At 52.7% G+C, this 16,518-nt stretch overlaps 1 protein-coding gene across 50 annotated transcripts in view; it reads right to left on the bottom strand.

Moving 5' to 3' along the window:
* The window catches only part of NPHP4 (nephrocystin 4), a 137,181-nt gene that overhangs the window by 40,882 nt on the left and 79,781 nt on the right, over window positions 1-16,518 (bottom strand). For 25 of the 50 annotated variants that reach the window (XR_013408751.1, XR_013408746.1, XR_013408728.1 and 22 more), the window contains 4 exons: window positions 5,691-5,752; window positions 3,956-4,063; window positions 2,473-2,624; window positions 438-629 (listed from right to left, as the gene is read on the bottom strand). Coding sequence is in view for 42 of the 50 variants with exons in the window: in XM_077976527.1 (XP_077832653.1) it covers window positions 438-629; window positions 2,473-2,624; window positions 3,956-4,063; window positions 5,691-5,752 (514 nt within the window). In the remaining 8 variants the exon portion in view is untranslated. The remainder of the gene's footprint in view (window positions 1-437; window positions 630-2,472; window positions 2,625-3,955; window positions 4,064-5,690; window positions 5,753-16,518) is intronic. The other 25 variants (XR_013408752.1, XR_013408753.1, XR_013408735.1 and 22 more) reach the window with 1 other exon arrangement.

Raw genomic sequence — 16,518 nt, 5'->3', positions numbered from 1 at the left:
GGGTCTGATGTGCATTCGCATAAGGGGATGGTCCAGGCACCTTAGTTGCTGGGACAACAGTAAAGAGGCTGCCACGGTCACCAACGGAACCGCTTTGCTGTGCTCTCAGCAAGCCGGCCAGACAGCAGCACTCTCGAGTATAAGGACACTCTCGGCTAGAGAAGCTGCCTTCGGAGCTACACTAAGATCTAAGAGCTGGACAACACACCATCCACATTTTAATGAAGGACCACAAAAGATGGGGCAAAGCAGCTTTCACAGCATTTAGCATGCCATGGGTGGGTCCTAGCCAAGATAAGATAAAAACAGATGGCACTCCCGAATCTACTAAGACCCGAGCACAGACAGTTCTGCCAGGTCAGAATCTCAGCAAAGTTTCTCTTCAACACAGGAAATGTGAAAGCCAGATGAGTAACACAGAATATTCAAGCATTTACCTGCTAAAGGCAAGAAACTGTAGCACCATCTCGTTGCTTTGTAGACAATCCGATTCCTCCTTCTGAGGGTTAAACGTCACGGGGTCTGTAGGGTTGATGGCCTCAGCTGGCTGTTTATTGGCATCCAGAATCTCGGGAAAGCCGGAGGACTGCAGGAGCACCATGGAGGCTCTCGAGGGCTGCCCTGCAGAGCTGAGACACAGAGACTCCTCAGGCAGCCTCCCGGGAAAGGGGGACCCATTTGATGCACCTCCCTGTGGAACGCCTGGTGTTCACAAGGTCCAACAGTCTGACGACACAGCACGTGCCTGGCTCCATCCCACCCAGACCCACACCTCACCTCCTGGTCTGTGTTCCCGCAACAACAACACCTCACCTCCGGGTCTGTGTTCCCGCAATAACACCACCTCACCTCCTGGTCTGTGTTCCCGCACCACCACCACCTCACCTCCGGGTCTGTCTTCCCGCAACAACAACACCTCACCTCCGGGTCTGTGTTCCCGCGACAACACCACCTCACCTCCGGGTCTGTCTTCCCGCGACAACACCACCTCACCTCCGGGTCTGTCTTCCCGCGACAACACCACCTCACCTCCGGGTCTGTGTTCCCGCGACAACACCACCTCACCTCCGGGTCTGTGTTCCCGCAACAACACCACCTCACCTCCTGGTCTGTGTTCCCGCACCACCACCACCTCACCTCCGGGTCTGTCTTCCCGCAACAACAACACCTCACCTCCGGGTCTGTGTTCCCGCAACAACAACACCTCACCTCCGGGTCTGTGTTCCCGCAACAACAACACCTCACCTCCGGGTCTGTCTTCCCGCGACAACACCACCTCACCTCCGGGTCTGTGTTCCCGCGACAACACCACCTCACCTCCGGGTCTGTGTTCCCGCAACAACACCACCTCACCTCCTGGTCTGTGTTCCCGCACCACCACCACCTCACCTCCGGGTCTGTCTTCCCGCAACAACAACACCTCACCTCCGGGTCTGTGTTCCCGCAACACCACCACCTCACCTCCGGGTCTGTCTTCCCGCAACAACACCACCTCACCTCCGGGTCTGTGTTCCCGCAACAACACCACCTCACCTCCGGGTCTGTGTTCCCGCAACAACAACACCTCACCTCCTGGTCTGTGTTCCCGCAACACCACCACCTCACCTCCGGGTCTGTGTTCCCGCAACAACAACACCTCACCTCCGGGTCTGTCTTCCCGCAACAACAACACCTCACCTCCGGGTCTGTCTTCCCGCAACAACAACACCTCACCTCCGGGTCTGTGTTCCCGCAACAACACCACCTCACCTCCGGGTCTGTCTTCCCGCAACAACAACACCTCACCTCCGGGTCTGTCTTCCCGCAACAACAACACCTCACCTCCGGGTCTGTGTTCCCGCGACAACACCTCACCTCCGGGTCTGTGTTCCCGCGACAACACCTCACCTCCGGGTCTGTGTTCCCGCGACAACAACACCTCACCTCCGGGTCTGTGTTCCCGCGACAACAACACCTCACCTCCGGGTCTGTGTTCCCGCGACAACAACACCTCACCTCCGGGTCTGTGTTCCCGCAACACCACCACCTCACCTCCGGGTCTGTGTTCCCGCAACACCACCACCTCACCTCCGGGTCTGTGTTCCCGCAACAACAACACCTCACCTCCGGGTCTGTGTTCCCGCAACAACACCACCTCACCTCCGGGTCTGTGTTCCCGCAACAACAACACCACCTCACCTCCGGGTCTGTGTTCCCGCAACACCACCACCTCACCTCCGGGTCTGTGTTCCCGCAACAACAACACCACCTCACCTCCGGGTCTGTGTTCCCGCAACAACACCACCTCACCTCCGGGTCTGTGTTCCCGCAACAACACCACCTCACCTCCGGGTCTGTGTTCCCACAACAACACCACCACCTCACCTCCGGGTCTGTGTTCCCGCAACAACACCACCTCACCTCCGGGTCTGTGTTCCCGCAACAACACCACCTCACCTCCGGGTCTGTCTTCCCGCAACACCACCACCTCACCTCCTGGTCTGTGTTCCCGCAACAATAGGTGCATGCAAAGGCGTGAACGGCAGCTCCTGTAACTGTTCGGCGATGGAGGTTTCCGGGACCAGGCAGGTCTGGCTCAGGTCAGCTTCCAGGTGGGAGATACCGCCCTCCAACGGGAACTCCTGCTGAACAAAATGAGGGCTTTCGAGTGAGGCCACCAAGGACCCCAACTCCTAACAACCAACGGTGCCCAGATCTAAGGGGATTCATCGATGAATTGCCTCTGGAGGGTTGCCAGCTCTAGCAAATAAAAATACAGAAGGTTCAATTACACTTGAATTTCAGGTAAACAACAAATAATTTTAGTATAAGTATGTTCCCTGCAATATTTGGGACATACTTATACCAAAAAATTATTTGTTGTTTACCTGAAGTCCAAATTTAACTGGGCATCCTATATTTCATGTAGCAACCCAATTTGTGAGTTGAGAAGCAGTGAGGAAGGAATCCTAATTTTATGAGCAGGTCAGGACCGTGGGAGACATCTGACACCTGAGATGGGAAATTCACATCAAAATATGTTTATAGAATAGAAAGATGAAGCTTCCTCAACACTCCAAGATAAACCGTGGCACCGAGCCCCTGGCTGGTGTGTTTGGACAGTCTTTTGTCCTCACAGCCCCTGAACCTTCCTGTCATTCACTCGTATTCCACCTCTACTCCCCTCCAAGGCCGAGGCAGGCCTCTCAGCGAGGAGCTGGCTTGGGAGTTGGGAATGTGCTCTCTCAAGCTTCATTCCCAGGCTTTCTGTTCCAGGCCAGAGGAAACCAGATCACCCTCACACCATGTCTCAGGCACCAGTAATAAAAAGCTAGGCAAGCTCTTCACAAACACACGAGCCCCAGAGATGCTAGAGATAAGGCAGCAGAGACTCATGGTGCTAGGAGTGTTTTCAAACAAGGAATTAAAAGAAACTATTTTTCCTCAACATAACTCCAGTTAAGACCAGAGATGCGGTTTGTGGGTGAACCAGCTGACTTTGGAAACCAAACTCCACAGGAATTCCCCAGGGCTGGTGGCAACATGGGCAGGAGCGTACCCTGAAAACAGGATGGGGGGGCTCCACTCACCTCCTTTAGCTGCTGACAGCAAGGAGGGTCCCGGGGTACTGGGTGCCTGTCTCAGCCTCTGTCTACAGATCCAGCCACACCTTCCTTTTACTTTCACGTACAGACCTAGGGACAGCTCAGCTTTGTTTTCGCGGGTAGATCACAATCTGAATCAAGTGCCGTGGCATGAAGAACTCACGGGCCACATTCTTCTTTGGTCTCCAAGACAGAATGGTGGCAACTGTCTGAGGCCTCAGAGTAAGCAATAACCCCCGCCCAACCCACATCCCAGGGAACCCGCAAGGTCTCTGCCACCTAACTGAGGACCAGCACAGCACAAACCCGAAGTGAGGAGCTGTGGAGCCACTCCTTGGTGGAAGGCGAGGCGGGAGGTGGGCGGCACTTACTGCCTGAGTCGGGGAGGCCCGAGAGCCATGGGGCAGCTGTGAAGTAGGCCTGGCCACGCAGTGCTGAGTCGGGGACCGCGGGGAGGCCGCCAGCTGGGAAATCGACAACTGGAAGGAAAGAAAGCACAGGTGAGGGGCTCAGAAACTTGCCAGTCCATCCACAAAGCTCCCAGCATGCACTAGCCACACCGGGGAATGGGGCAGCCCTGGATCCAGCCACGGAAGGGAGTGATGGCTGCAGCCTCCCGGCCAGGGCAGCTCTGGAACCTGGCACCACTTCTCAAGTTCCTTTATTTAACAACAGAGAGGTGATTCCATGATCTACCCCAGATCATAATATTTGAATAAGAATATTATTAGCAAGGAAAACAAGCAAGAAAGGAGAAAGCATCTCCAGCTACAGGGGCAGCCTGGCCTGTGCCTCTCTGTCCCTTGCCAGCACTGGACTGAGCACCTCCAAGGCCCTGCCGATTCTAGCCACCTGCACTCCTATCGAACAAACCTCCCTGTTAAGGCAATGACCACCTTGATGCCGAGGGCTGGGGGCCCAGGCACTACTGAAGACACGGATCTCAAACCTGGACTCTAACTCCAGTACACACAGCCAGCATCCGAGACATTCACTGTCAGCAATGATGGCTGGCCCACACCAGGTGCTGGCAGAGAGGCCCCAGTGTATGAAGAGGCACTGAGGAACGAATGGGGGGTGGGGTGCATGAAGCATCCCCAGGGGACCCTAGCAGCATCTTCAGGGAGCAGAGGAGATCTTTGGGGCCGGCTCAGCTTCCCTCAGACACCACAAGGTATTGTGACCACTCAGGGTCACAGAGAAACTGCTCCAGGGAAAATGCCAGGTTGGGCCAGCAGGGAAGCCCAGGAGGCCGTCCACAGACTCGTGCCTTTAGGTGAATCCAGTATTTTTCATTCGTGATCCGGTTTCCCACTGCAGATGACACACTAAAGCTGCTTCCTGGAGACAGCCTTGGATACTGAATTAGTCAACTTTTCTAGAAAGTCAATTCTGAGGGTGATGCTGGCAGACAAAGTCATCAGCAGGAACAAGCCACATCTGACCTCACTCGAACTCACACAGCCAAGGCCAGCCTGGAGCCACAGGTGAGCGCCACGGGTGTCTCAGGACTCCAGAATGGCAGCCAAGCAGGAGCTCAGCTCAGACCGCCGGCTGGCAACGGCCCAGCAGGAAGGAGCCTCTCCTCCCACCCAGGAAGTTCCAGCGCCACAGGGATCTGCGCCGTCGGACATGCAGCTGCCAGCAGCTCGTGGTTCTCAGAGCAGTGCCAGTCTCCACCAGCATTTGTGCCTGGCGGGTGCCCTGGACACCAATAGCTGCCAGGCACCGCTCCTGGTGGAGTTAGTCCGGGAGAGCAAAGAGGGTGAGGACCACACCTCGGTGTCTCTCAGAAAAAGCGAAGGCCATCCAGTCCTGAAAGAGCTGCCACCATGAGATGTAACTGCCAGGGAGATGTGGAGATGCCCTATACAGCAACATAGGGGTTGCGAGCAGCAGCCCCACTAAAAGCCCGCACTGGGAGTCAGAACATCAGGGACAGGCTGCACAGACAGGGCAGGAGGGGACACCCCGCCGCCGCCAGCAATCCTCCCCAGCCACACAGAAGCACGCAGGGAGCAACTGTGCTTAAGCAGAGACAGAGGGTTTTCTTGCAAGTAATTGACTCTGGAATTCTGAAGGAGGCCGTGGGGGGCCTGGACTTACCCCTGGTCCCACAGGTGAGTCCTGCGGGGAAGCGAGACCTCGAGGTGCTGGCGCTGGCAGGCCTAGGAGGAAGCACAGTGGGGTAAGAGAGGGAATGTGTCAGCCTGTGTGGGGGGCGGTGGGCCCCTGGACCCCCAGGCAGTCAGGTCTCCACAGGCCTTACCACCTTGTCTGTAACGGGGCGGCCGCTGGTTACTGCTCAGAATCAACAGCAGCGACAGTGCCACCCAAAAGCGTCGCTGTCTGTCTAGAGCCTTGGCATGCACCAGCAGCCAGGAGAGGGGGTGCAGCCGGCCTCGTCCTCGTGGTATGCATCCCTTGTTCTTCCTAGGCCAGGAGGTCTCACAGCACGGAGTGCCTGGCGCTCCCTAACGCGCTTCTCCTCACCTGTCATCTTTGCATCTTCCCTGCCCAGAAGAGCTGGGGTCTGAGGCTGCCCTGGTCTTGCAGCTCCCTGACTCAGGCTGTCTTGTTAACTGAGAAGCTCCTGAGCAGGAGCTGCCAACCTGGCTCGCAGCCTCGCAAACGCCCACTAAGCACAAGCTGTCGTTCAGGTCCTGCTGAGGATTCTCCATGCGGGCCCGGTAACACTGGGAGGCCCACCTGGGGAGGCAAGGCCAGCCCTTCATGTGGTCCCCCTGGAGCCAGGGACTGAGAACAGCCTTTGCCCTTTATGAGGCCATGGCTGCCTCCCAAGCATCCAGGGGCTGCCCACAGAGCCAGCAGCCTCATCTCAGGGCCACCTGTACCTGCCCAGCCCCACCTCACCCTAGCTGGCATTTGTGCTGCTTCTGCAACCCCTCCCCAGGCCACATGGACACCTCATGGCCCAGCAGCCCCAGAGCACTCAGCCCCTGCACCTCAGCAGGAGGAAGCACCAGCATCATTGGAGTCTCTGAAAGCCACCAGGCTTCTTATGGTATTTCACATACACCGCCACCTGCCTTTGCCTGCCATGATACCACCAAGCCAGACCCTAAGCCCATCCTGACGGGGCCACCTCTGCCCACTCAGAGGCCAGGGTGGGAGCCCCGTGCACTGAGTCATCTGCCTGGCTTCCCTGAGGCCCACAGCCCAGACTCCAGCCCATGTCCTGTCCCCGTCTGGCTCATGACAGCCTCCTTCACGGTGACAGGACTCTCCACTGCAGCAGACACCACCACTCCCCACTGGACTTCCAGGATAACCCAGACCTCCGGAGAAATCAGGCTCCCCCATGGCCCTGTCCCACCTCCTGTCACCCCCATGTGGCCCACATCTTGGGCCCAGCAGCTCGCCTTCCCTCCCTCTCCTGTGGCCTCTGCTGCCATGAAGGTTGGGCAAACAAATCTCCTGTATGTCCTGGAATCCTGAATTCCTGCAGCTCACAGCACGGGCCGGCACCCACGGGACCTACGGACCAAGCACACAGCACAGAGGCCTGTGACGTCAAACGCTGGGCGCTCTGGATAGAGACTGCCCAGTCACTTTCCTGTTCCGCTCTGAATCCCAACAAAACAAAAACAAAGAAAACGCTGTTGACCAAGGAGAAACAAACCCAGAAAGCACCGCCCTAACACCAGAGCTGCGCGACCATCGAGCCAATCCCCGCCGCGTGCCTCTCCCAGCAGCTCTCAGAACCCATCCAAGGAGGTGCTTCCCTATCTGCGGGATCTGGTGGAGACTCTGCTAAGGGCCTGTGGGTGGGTGGAAGGCAGTGGGGGCAAAGCCAGAGGGAGCCCTCAACCCTCAGAGGATCCAACTGCCCAGCCCGGCGGGCACAGCTCCCAGTCCAACCACCTCCTGGGCAGTGCCCACTTGGCCCGCCCAGCTCCTCTGTAACCAGCCACAGTAACGTGGCTCCAAGGAGCGCAAAGACTCTGGTCAGAGGAATCTGCCCTTCTATAAATGAGCTCACGCACTCGGAGGGAGTTAGCAAATAATCTAGCAAGCTCTGCTTCCCCAGGAAATATCATCTCACTAAAAGCAAAACGCAGATGAGGGTTCTGCGGGGACCCAGCTGTCCTCAAAGCTGGTGCCTCTCCCCAGATTCTCTGAGTGCCTCTTACAGTCCATTTCAGAGCTCCGTGCAGCAACCCCCTGCCCACCTCCTCCCAGAACAGCCTGAAAGATGAGACAGCAGAGCGGCAAGTGCAGTTCCACTCTGCTCCTCCGTAAATGCGAACTCGGAAAACTCCGCAGGCTGATTTTGATAATGAGGACAAACTGCCAGAAATGGCTCCATTATCTTCAGCAGAGACAGCGGGCACTCAGGGGCCAGCTCTCTGCGCCTGTGTGTGTCCTCTCGGGGAGGAAAACCTGGATGAAAAGTTAAACCTTCCAAGCACATCCGAACTTCTCGCATGCACTTTATTTCCCCATCGTCTCAAATTTGCACACAGTGTGGAAAGTTTTTTCAAGTAACTCTTTATGTAATAACTTATGCAAATTTTTCTTCCAAGAGAGTAAACCGACCTAAAAGGCCATTTAAAAAGGCCATTAAAGGTGGCCATTTAAAAAGACATCTGGTGGGAAGCCCAGAGCCCCAGGGCCCAAAACACAGATCCATCCAGTGAAGCACGGCAGGAAGAGATACACCAAGGCCACAAAATAACTCAGTTTCGAATCTCTTTGTTTTAGCGTTCGATGTGGTTATGGGTTAAGGTGCTTCCCAAACTATACTCAGTCCTGCCCAGAGGACAGCGTGGCCGCCAGGGAGCACCTGCTGTACTCCAGGCCCCAGGAGTCTCCAAAAACCACGGTGGAGTCTGGGAAGCCTGACCACCACAGGACCCTGGTTTCAGGGAAATAACCTGGTGTTAAGAAGAAGAGCACAGAGCCTGGCCAACATGGTGAAGCCCTGTCTCTACTTCCACCACATAACAGGACTCAGCTGACAAGCATCTGGGTCAGCAAGTGAACCGGGAGCAGCATGCGTGTGCACAGGACACAGGAAGGAGCAGCTGCGGTGAGCAGACCGACACACACAAGGCTGTCTGGGGCAGCGATGCGAAAACAGCAAAACATCATCAGACACACCCAGGTGCTCCTGCAAATGGAAGCTACCTCAGCAGAACCCGGCAGATCCTGCGTGAGGCAGGGGAGCAACAGGATAGGAGGAGGCCAGCCAGTGTGTGCGGACCTGGGAAGGCAGCCGGGGCAAGTTAAAAAGTGACTAGAGGCCGGGCGCGGTGGCTCACGCCTATAATCCCAGCACTTGAGAGGCCGAGGCAGGCGGATCACGAGGTCAGGAGATCAAGACCACCCGGGCTAACACAGTGAAACCCCGTCTCTACTAAAAACACAAAAAATTAGCCGGGCGAGGTGGCGGACACCTGTAGTCCCAGCTACTTGGGAGGCTGAGGCAGGAGAATGGCGTGAACCCGGGAGGCGGAGCTTGCAGTGAGCCGAGATCGCGCCACTGTACTCCAGCCTGGGTGACAGCCAGACTCCGCCTCAAAAACAATAAAATAAAAAACAAACAAACAAACAAAAGTGACTAGAGCAGGTTAATTTGCATAGCCATGAAGGAGGGGCCCTCCCACACGAGTGCCTAGGACGGTAACAAGGCAGGAGTCTCTCCAAACCACAGCACTCCAGATCAGGGACACCTGCCTGACAACAAGCCGACTTGCTGTGCTCCCCCAACCCCCGCAACAAGCCTCTGTCCCCAAGGGTCTTTGTTTCTAGACAGCTTACGTAAATGTCTGCTTTTTGGTTTTAAAATCTCTCCTCTGCTCCAAGCCCCCGGAGGCACCTACAGTCTGACCCTGCACACACAGCCCAGGCTACAACACCCTGCTAGCCCCAAAACAATTTCACTGTGGAGAGTCCGTGCCCGTGGCTCATTTCAGGTTGACAATATTAGAGAGAAAAATGAAAGAAACCCACAGTGTATGTGGGTGTGCTGGCAAACTTGTGGTAACCACGCCCATTAGACATGCTAGGAAACATACCTGTACATTACCCATAAAACTTAAAAGTAAATTAAAATTTAGTTTAACAGTCATTATAAGACACACCTGTAGGTCCCTGACGGAGCCTGAAGTAATAACACAACACAGAACGGAAAGCTGAGACCTCCACGGCAAGCAGCACCATCAGGTACCTCTCCCAACACGGAGCCCCTCCGTTCACACCCCTGTGGCAGAGGCCTGGGCTCCCTCACTGGGAGGGGGAATCAGTGTCTGGCTGAGCCACCACAGGACCCTGGTTTCAGGGAAATAACCTGGTGTTAAGAAGAAGAGCACAGAGCCTGGCCAACATGGTGAAGCCCCGTCTCTACTAAAAATACAAAAATTAGCCAGACATGGTGGCGCATGCCTGTAATCCTAGCTACTCGGGAGGCTGAGGCAGAATTGTTTGAACCCAGAAGGCGGAGGTTGCAGTGAGCAGAGATCACGCCACTGTACTCCAGTCTGGGCAAAAAGAGTGAGACTCTATCTCAAAAAAAAAAAAAAAAAAAAAAAAAAAAAAAAAAAAAAAAGCACAGAGACTCAGCTCTTCCTTGGCTGCTCCAAGAAGCTCGTGGCCAGCGGGGCCCTAAGTCGCCAGCACACACCTCTGGCCCAGAGCCAGATCTGAGAAGAGCAGGAAGAGACTAAGTCACTGGTTTCCCGGGACACCAGAGCCAACTGCGATCCAGAAATGGTCCACATGGATTGCCAGAGACAAAGAAAAACTTAGACTTCCCACCGCAGCAGGTTTTGCCACCTCTCTGAAGATTCCTTTTCCCTGACGCTCTATCACTCTCCAGTCTCCACTTGCTGAAAACCTCAGTCAACAAAATCTCAAGTGTCTACTTTTCTGTCAATTTAGCTTCAAGAAACTCAAAAGCCCTGCACTCAACTACAGCGCAGGCCTCAGGAGGCGAGGCAGGGCCTGCACTCCGACCCCAGCCCTGGGAGGGCCGCACGTCCCACCTGGTCACACAGAGCGTCTTCACACTGCTTCTGCACTCGCCTGGAGGGGGACCTGCAAGAGCACGCAACCCACACACATTCCACACGCAAGAGAGAGGGTCACGCCCTCCAGCCCACGGCTCTCAGCATTGTGGGTGAGTTGAACGGCAAAAGTTATATGGTGAAAAATAATGCTCACACATGCTCACAAGGACAAGATTCCTCAGAATTCCTCCTTCCTCCACCCCCAGGGAGATAATTCTATACATAAGGCAGAGAACACAAAAGAACATTGTTACCCAGAGTAATAATACCACTAAAATCACAGCCCAAAACAGAGGAAGGAGCTCTCCAGCCAAGCCCATGGCCACCAGGCATGCAGCTCCCCACAAAGGAAGCGCACTGGGCTTCATTTCTTCATCACCCATGCGGGCCAGGAGACGAACAGGGATGGGGCTGGGGCAGAAGGCGGCCTCCCCACCAGCAACCCTCTCTCACCTCCCGCGTCACCTCACCAGACGGATTAAAAGTACTGACTACCAGCTAGACATGGTAGCTCGTGCCTGTAATCCCAGCACTTTGGGAGGCCAAGGAAGGACTGTTTGAGTCCAGAAATTCGAGATTAGCCTGAGCAACATGGCAAAATATCATCTATACAAAAAAAAAAAAGCCTGGTGTGGTGGCATGCATCTGTGGTCCCAGCTACATGGTAGGCAGAGGTGGGAGGATCGCTTGGGCCTGGAAGGTAGAAGCCGCAGTGAGCCGTGACTACGCCACTGCACTCCAGCCTGGGCAACAGACTGAGATCTTCTCTCAAGAAAATAAAAAGTACTGATACACGAAGGGGTCCCGGAGCTGCCGGGCTGCAGTGTCCATGTCCTGACCTAGGGTTTCACTGAGCAGCTATCTATCCCCTCAAGCCACATAACTTTTCAATATGCATGCAGTGTTGCCAATTAAAAAGTGAAAATAGAAGCAAAGGGAAAGGAAGGATGTGTTTTGACCACCTTTACTTTCCCATGTCCATGGATTCATTTTCCAACAAACATTTTATCAGACGCCTGCACTATGACAGGACCATAGGAAGAAATGAAGATAAGGAAACAGCTCAGTGGAGGACGGGGCTGTGGTCTTCATTGAGATGTCTTCCTAGGCTGAAGGGAGAACGGGCCTCTCGAGACATCAGGACACATGCATGGAGGTCAACGTGTCCTTCCTGGAAACGTGAACAGAGTCGTGAACGGGGTCCCCACAGCACCAGTCCCCTGTGGCCCGACTGCCCCAGCAGGAGCCAGGTGGAACCCCCGCTCCGCCCTGAAACACACCTGTCCCCCTGGGCCTGGCTGTGCTGCCAGCCTGCCACTGAGCAAACTGGGGTCAGCAGAGGGCTGGATGAGGGGTCTTAACAGAGGAAAATGCTCATTTCACTGAGCAACTGCCCAGCTGAGCAAAGCTGCCTGCCTTTAACTATGGGGTCAGCAATTCCGTGGGAGACAGAAGTCCTGAGGGAGGAGGGAGGGGGGGCAGCAAGAAGAGGCTGTTGCCTAGCAACTCATGGCAGCTGGCGGAAGGCAGGGATGGGCCAGGCCTTGGGCCTTGGGCCTTGCGGGTAGAGTGTGGCCCTGCTAGGAACAGGGGTAAAGAGATGGCCCTGAAAGGCAGGGGAAAAGGAAGGACCATCGCTAGTAAAGATGCAGTCTCTGGGGTTTCAAGAAGGGTTGCAAAAAGCAGCTTCCTATCATCAGGCCGTGAAAATAAAGGCTGAGTCAGTATCCAGTGGTACTCTAGACACTAAGAATTCACACGGCAGACCACCTGAAAGGTCTTTATTCCTAACTATCTGTAGGTAAAAATTCATTCTTCCTAAGAGTTTGAAAACAGGAATCGGAAAACGAGCAAAACCGAAGCAGAGATCAAGGGACAACTGGATGATGAGTGAGCACAGGACTCTGTGCTGCAGGAATCCAGATCGCAGGCAGCCCAGGAACAGCGGGCGTTCGTGACTCGCCAGAGTCCTGAGCTGGGGTCACCTCCAGGATCAGTTTCAGAAGCGTCACCTCCCTTGTCAAAGCCTTGCTCTGACCCACTCTCCCACTCGTTCTCCAGCAAAATGCACCCTTCCCACCTGCACACAAACTTCCATTCCTTGGTTAGAGGGTGGCCAAAAAGCTGTTCCGTGGCCTTAGACTCTCCCCCACCACCATGTAATTGACTGAACCACCCTGATCCAGGGCAAGGGAGCCGCTATCTGTAGGAGAGGATGTTCCAGACCAGCTAGCAGCACAGCAGGCACCATCGGGGCAGGAATCTAACTCCACGTGCCCTGGGAAACACCACAATTACATGTTTGCAATGATCCCTTCTACATGGCTGTTTTCAAATCTATTAAGCAAACAAACCAAAATTCTGACACCACCAGAAGAAAGTTCAAAAGCAAAATATGGGTCAGGGAAATTCCAAGTTACCAAAAAATAAAGACTGGGTGCCCTCTAGTGGCTCAATGCACACTCTTCCATGGTAAGAGATGAATGAACCTTTGCTCCCTTGCAATGTTACAGAGAAAATAAAAAGGATTATTCACAACCGAGAGCCAAAGTACCTCACTTAAAGTGACAGCCGCATATCATTAAGATCTCCAAAGGAACCATATAAGTTGGTGAAATACTGAAGTATGAAAAGTTTCCATCATAAGTTAAACACTAGTGGATATTTAAAAGTCTCTTACACTGGGTTTTGAGAGGCAATGTCTTCCGATGCTTGGAATCTGGGCTGAAGGTAATCATTTAATGTGACATGAATGCAGCCATAAATCCAAATTAAATAAACCCAGTGAAATCAGGGTCCATCCATGTAGATTTGCTGGTCCCCAAACAGCGACTGAGAAGTAGATTATGCTGCTACAGCTCTTTTGCACCACCGTTCAACTCCTGGGCCTTCCAATAACCAAGGCACACTCCTCTCTGCCAAGGATATGACAGTAAATCTTCTGGGAGGAACTCAAAGCATTGTTCCCAACAGCTCTGTATCTTAAGAAGTCAAGCTAGGCTGGGTGTGGTGGCTCATGCCTGTAATCCCAGCACTCTGGGGCCAAGGTGGGTGGATCACCTGAGGTCGGGAGTTCAAGAGCAGCCTGGCCAACATGGCGAAACCCCATCTCTACTATAAGCACAGCAGGCTTCTAGAAGGACAGGCTGCTTCTCACCTGTCTTTGTCCTTCTCAAACAAAAGAAAGAGTGGGAAAGAGTGGCAGGAACTACTCAAGTCTATGCATTCGCTGACGGCAAATGCAAAGCTGGGATCGGGAGACCAGGAGCCCCAACCCAGGGGCAGCCACGATCTGCCAGTTTCACCCACCCTGAATCCATACTCTCTTCTGGTGGTTTTCCTTTAGGGAATCACCCTCCCAGCCCTTAACCATACAGTCAGGGGTGGACCCAACCCCGGTACCAAGAAGGGTGTGTGACCAAGACCAACTGTCCCCACCCCCATCCCCATCAGGGGTTACACGGTAAAGACAGGAGGACTCCCACTGGAACAACTGAGTCAATCAGGGCCTTTCTGTTGGGATTCCTAAGCCCAGGATTACCTGGGAGCTCCTGGGCTCACCGTGTGGAGAAGCTCTACCTGGAAAGAAGCCAACACTGAAGAAAGGAGAGCTTAAAGGGGAGGGGTAGGGGCATGGGGGAGAGAGATGAACAGATGGAGTCTTAATGGTATCCTTTGAGTGCCAGGATCCAGCCATGCCTAACATCAGCTCTACCTCTAGGCTTTTCTGACACATGAGCCAATACATTCTCTTTTGTTGATGCTATTTTGAGTCAGGTTTCTATCCCTTGTATATTAAAGGGTTTTGGTTAATTCATTCACTCTACAAATATGTACTGAATGTTTTACTGTGGGCCAGGACTCATCAGGCAATGTACAGATGAATGAAACAGTCCCCACCGTGAGCTGCTTCAATGATAAAGACTCTCCAGTGTGGAGCAAATAAATGCACCAACTATCCGCACCTCTTTACCTTCCAGGCATAAGATGAGTCAGTTCCCAGTCCCCTTGTGACTTGGGAGGCCACGTGGCTACTTCTAACCAGGGAGAGGGAGAAGAGACATGTGCCGTTTCTGGGCCAGAGCCGTAACTGATGGTACAAGATCCGCCCAAGGCCTCCCTTTCCTGCTGGCGCAACCCAACAATATTCAAGATGGCGAACACCCTCTGGGACCAGGATGAGCGAAGCCACCACCAACTGCAATGCGCACACAGCGAGGGTGAGAAATAAACCTTTTTATTTTAAGCTACCGAGATCTGGAGATTATTTGTTACCATAGCAAATTCGACTAATACCCTCTAAGAACAGTGGCAGGGAAGGAAGGAATCAGACAGTACACAAGGATATAAAATAAAAGGTGGTATCTGCAAAGGGCTGCGGGATGCTGAAAACAAAGCTCTGCCATGGACAAGAGCCCTCTGCAGGGCTTTACAGATGAGTACAGGTTTCCGTAAGAGAGGGCGAGGAAAGTTTAACACATGCCTTTTTAAATGCGGGAATATTTAAAGACATTTTCAAGTTGTAGGTAAAAAGGAAATAAAAATGGAACTCAACAATGTAGGAAACAACACTCCGAATCAAAACCTATGAAATGGGGAAAAGATGTACTTGGAAGAAAATTGCAGAATCTTAAATGATTTTATTACTAAACACGATGAGAAAATAAGCTAAGAATTCCACTTTTTCAAAGTGGGTGAAGTTAATAAAGATAAAATATAGAATTAAATTAAGATTAAAGAAAAATTAATAACTTAAAAACAAGAGAACCAATAAGTAAAAGTAACAGCTGATTCTTTGAAGAGACTAATGAAATATACAAACCTCTCATAAGCCTGACCAAAAAAGGAAGAGTCCTCCCAAGATAGAAAGCAAAGGAAGGAATCTAATCACAGGCACATACTGAATGTTTAAATTAGTTACAAACTTTATCCCAGCATCCTTGTAAATTAAAGGAAATTGGCCATTTGTTTTAGAGGATGTGTATCCCAAAAGTTAACACAAGATGAGGTGGAAAACATAAATAGATCAATAACCATGAAAAGAGATGTAATTGTTTGTCAAAAATCCCTTCAATGGTTTCAGAGAGTTTTATTAGACCTTCAAGAAACAGGTCTTGCCTTTTGTTTAAACTATTTTAAAGCCCAGAAAAAGATGGACAGCTTCCTCCTGATTATGACATGACAAGAAAAAGCTACAGATCAGGGGTCTGCAAACTATGTCCACAGGTTGATTCAGCTCACAATCTGTGTGTATCAATAAAGTTTTATTAGAACACAGCCACATTCATTCATTAACATACGACCTATATATACCAGCAGAGATGAGTAGCCGTGACGGAGACCATCTGGCCCACAAAGCCTAAAATATTTACTGTTTGGACTTTACAGAAAAAGTTTGCTGACCTCTTCTATAATTGGGCCTCGATTATAGAAACAGAAATCCCAAACACGAGTTAATCACATCAAGATGGACATAACTGTAAAAACTCCCCACAAGTCATTCTCTCTTTTTTAATACTTTTTTTGAACAGTTTTTTAGGTTCTCAGCAGTACTGAGCAGAAGGTACAGAGTGTTCCCACAGTGCCCTGTCCCCACACACAGGTCCCCTCACTAACATCCCACGGCAGACAGTATGTGATTCTTCTTGCTACCTAATGTTTTGGTAGTTTGTTGTCTGTTTTTACAGCTCCACTGGGACAGGAGCCTAACCAAGTACCTGGCACAACACAGACTCTCCGCAAGTCTTTGCTGAATGGAGTGGGGGTAGGAGAAAAGGAGAACCACCTGAACAAGCCCTATCTGAGTCAACATGCCCTAAAGTGCTTGCAGAATGGCTAATATAAAATGGTAGAAGCGTAGCCAACACTGAGCTTTCTGGGCCCACCCAGAATCTACTTTCCTG

This window comes from Macaca mulatta, chromosome 1, assembly GCF_049350105.2.
Source record: "Macaca mulatta isolate MMU2019108-1 chromosome 1, T2T-MMU8v2.0, whole genome shotgun sequence".
NCBI lineage: Eukaryota > Metazoa > Chordata > Mammalia > Primates > Cercopithecidae > Macaca > Macaca mulatta.
Note: the sequence above shows the minus strand (reverse complement) of the source record. Positions and strands in the feature narration are given on the sequence as shown.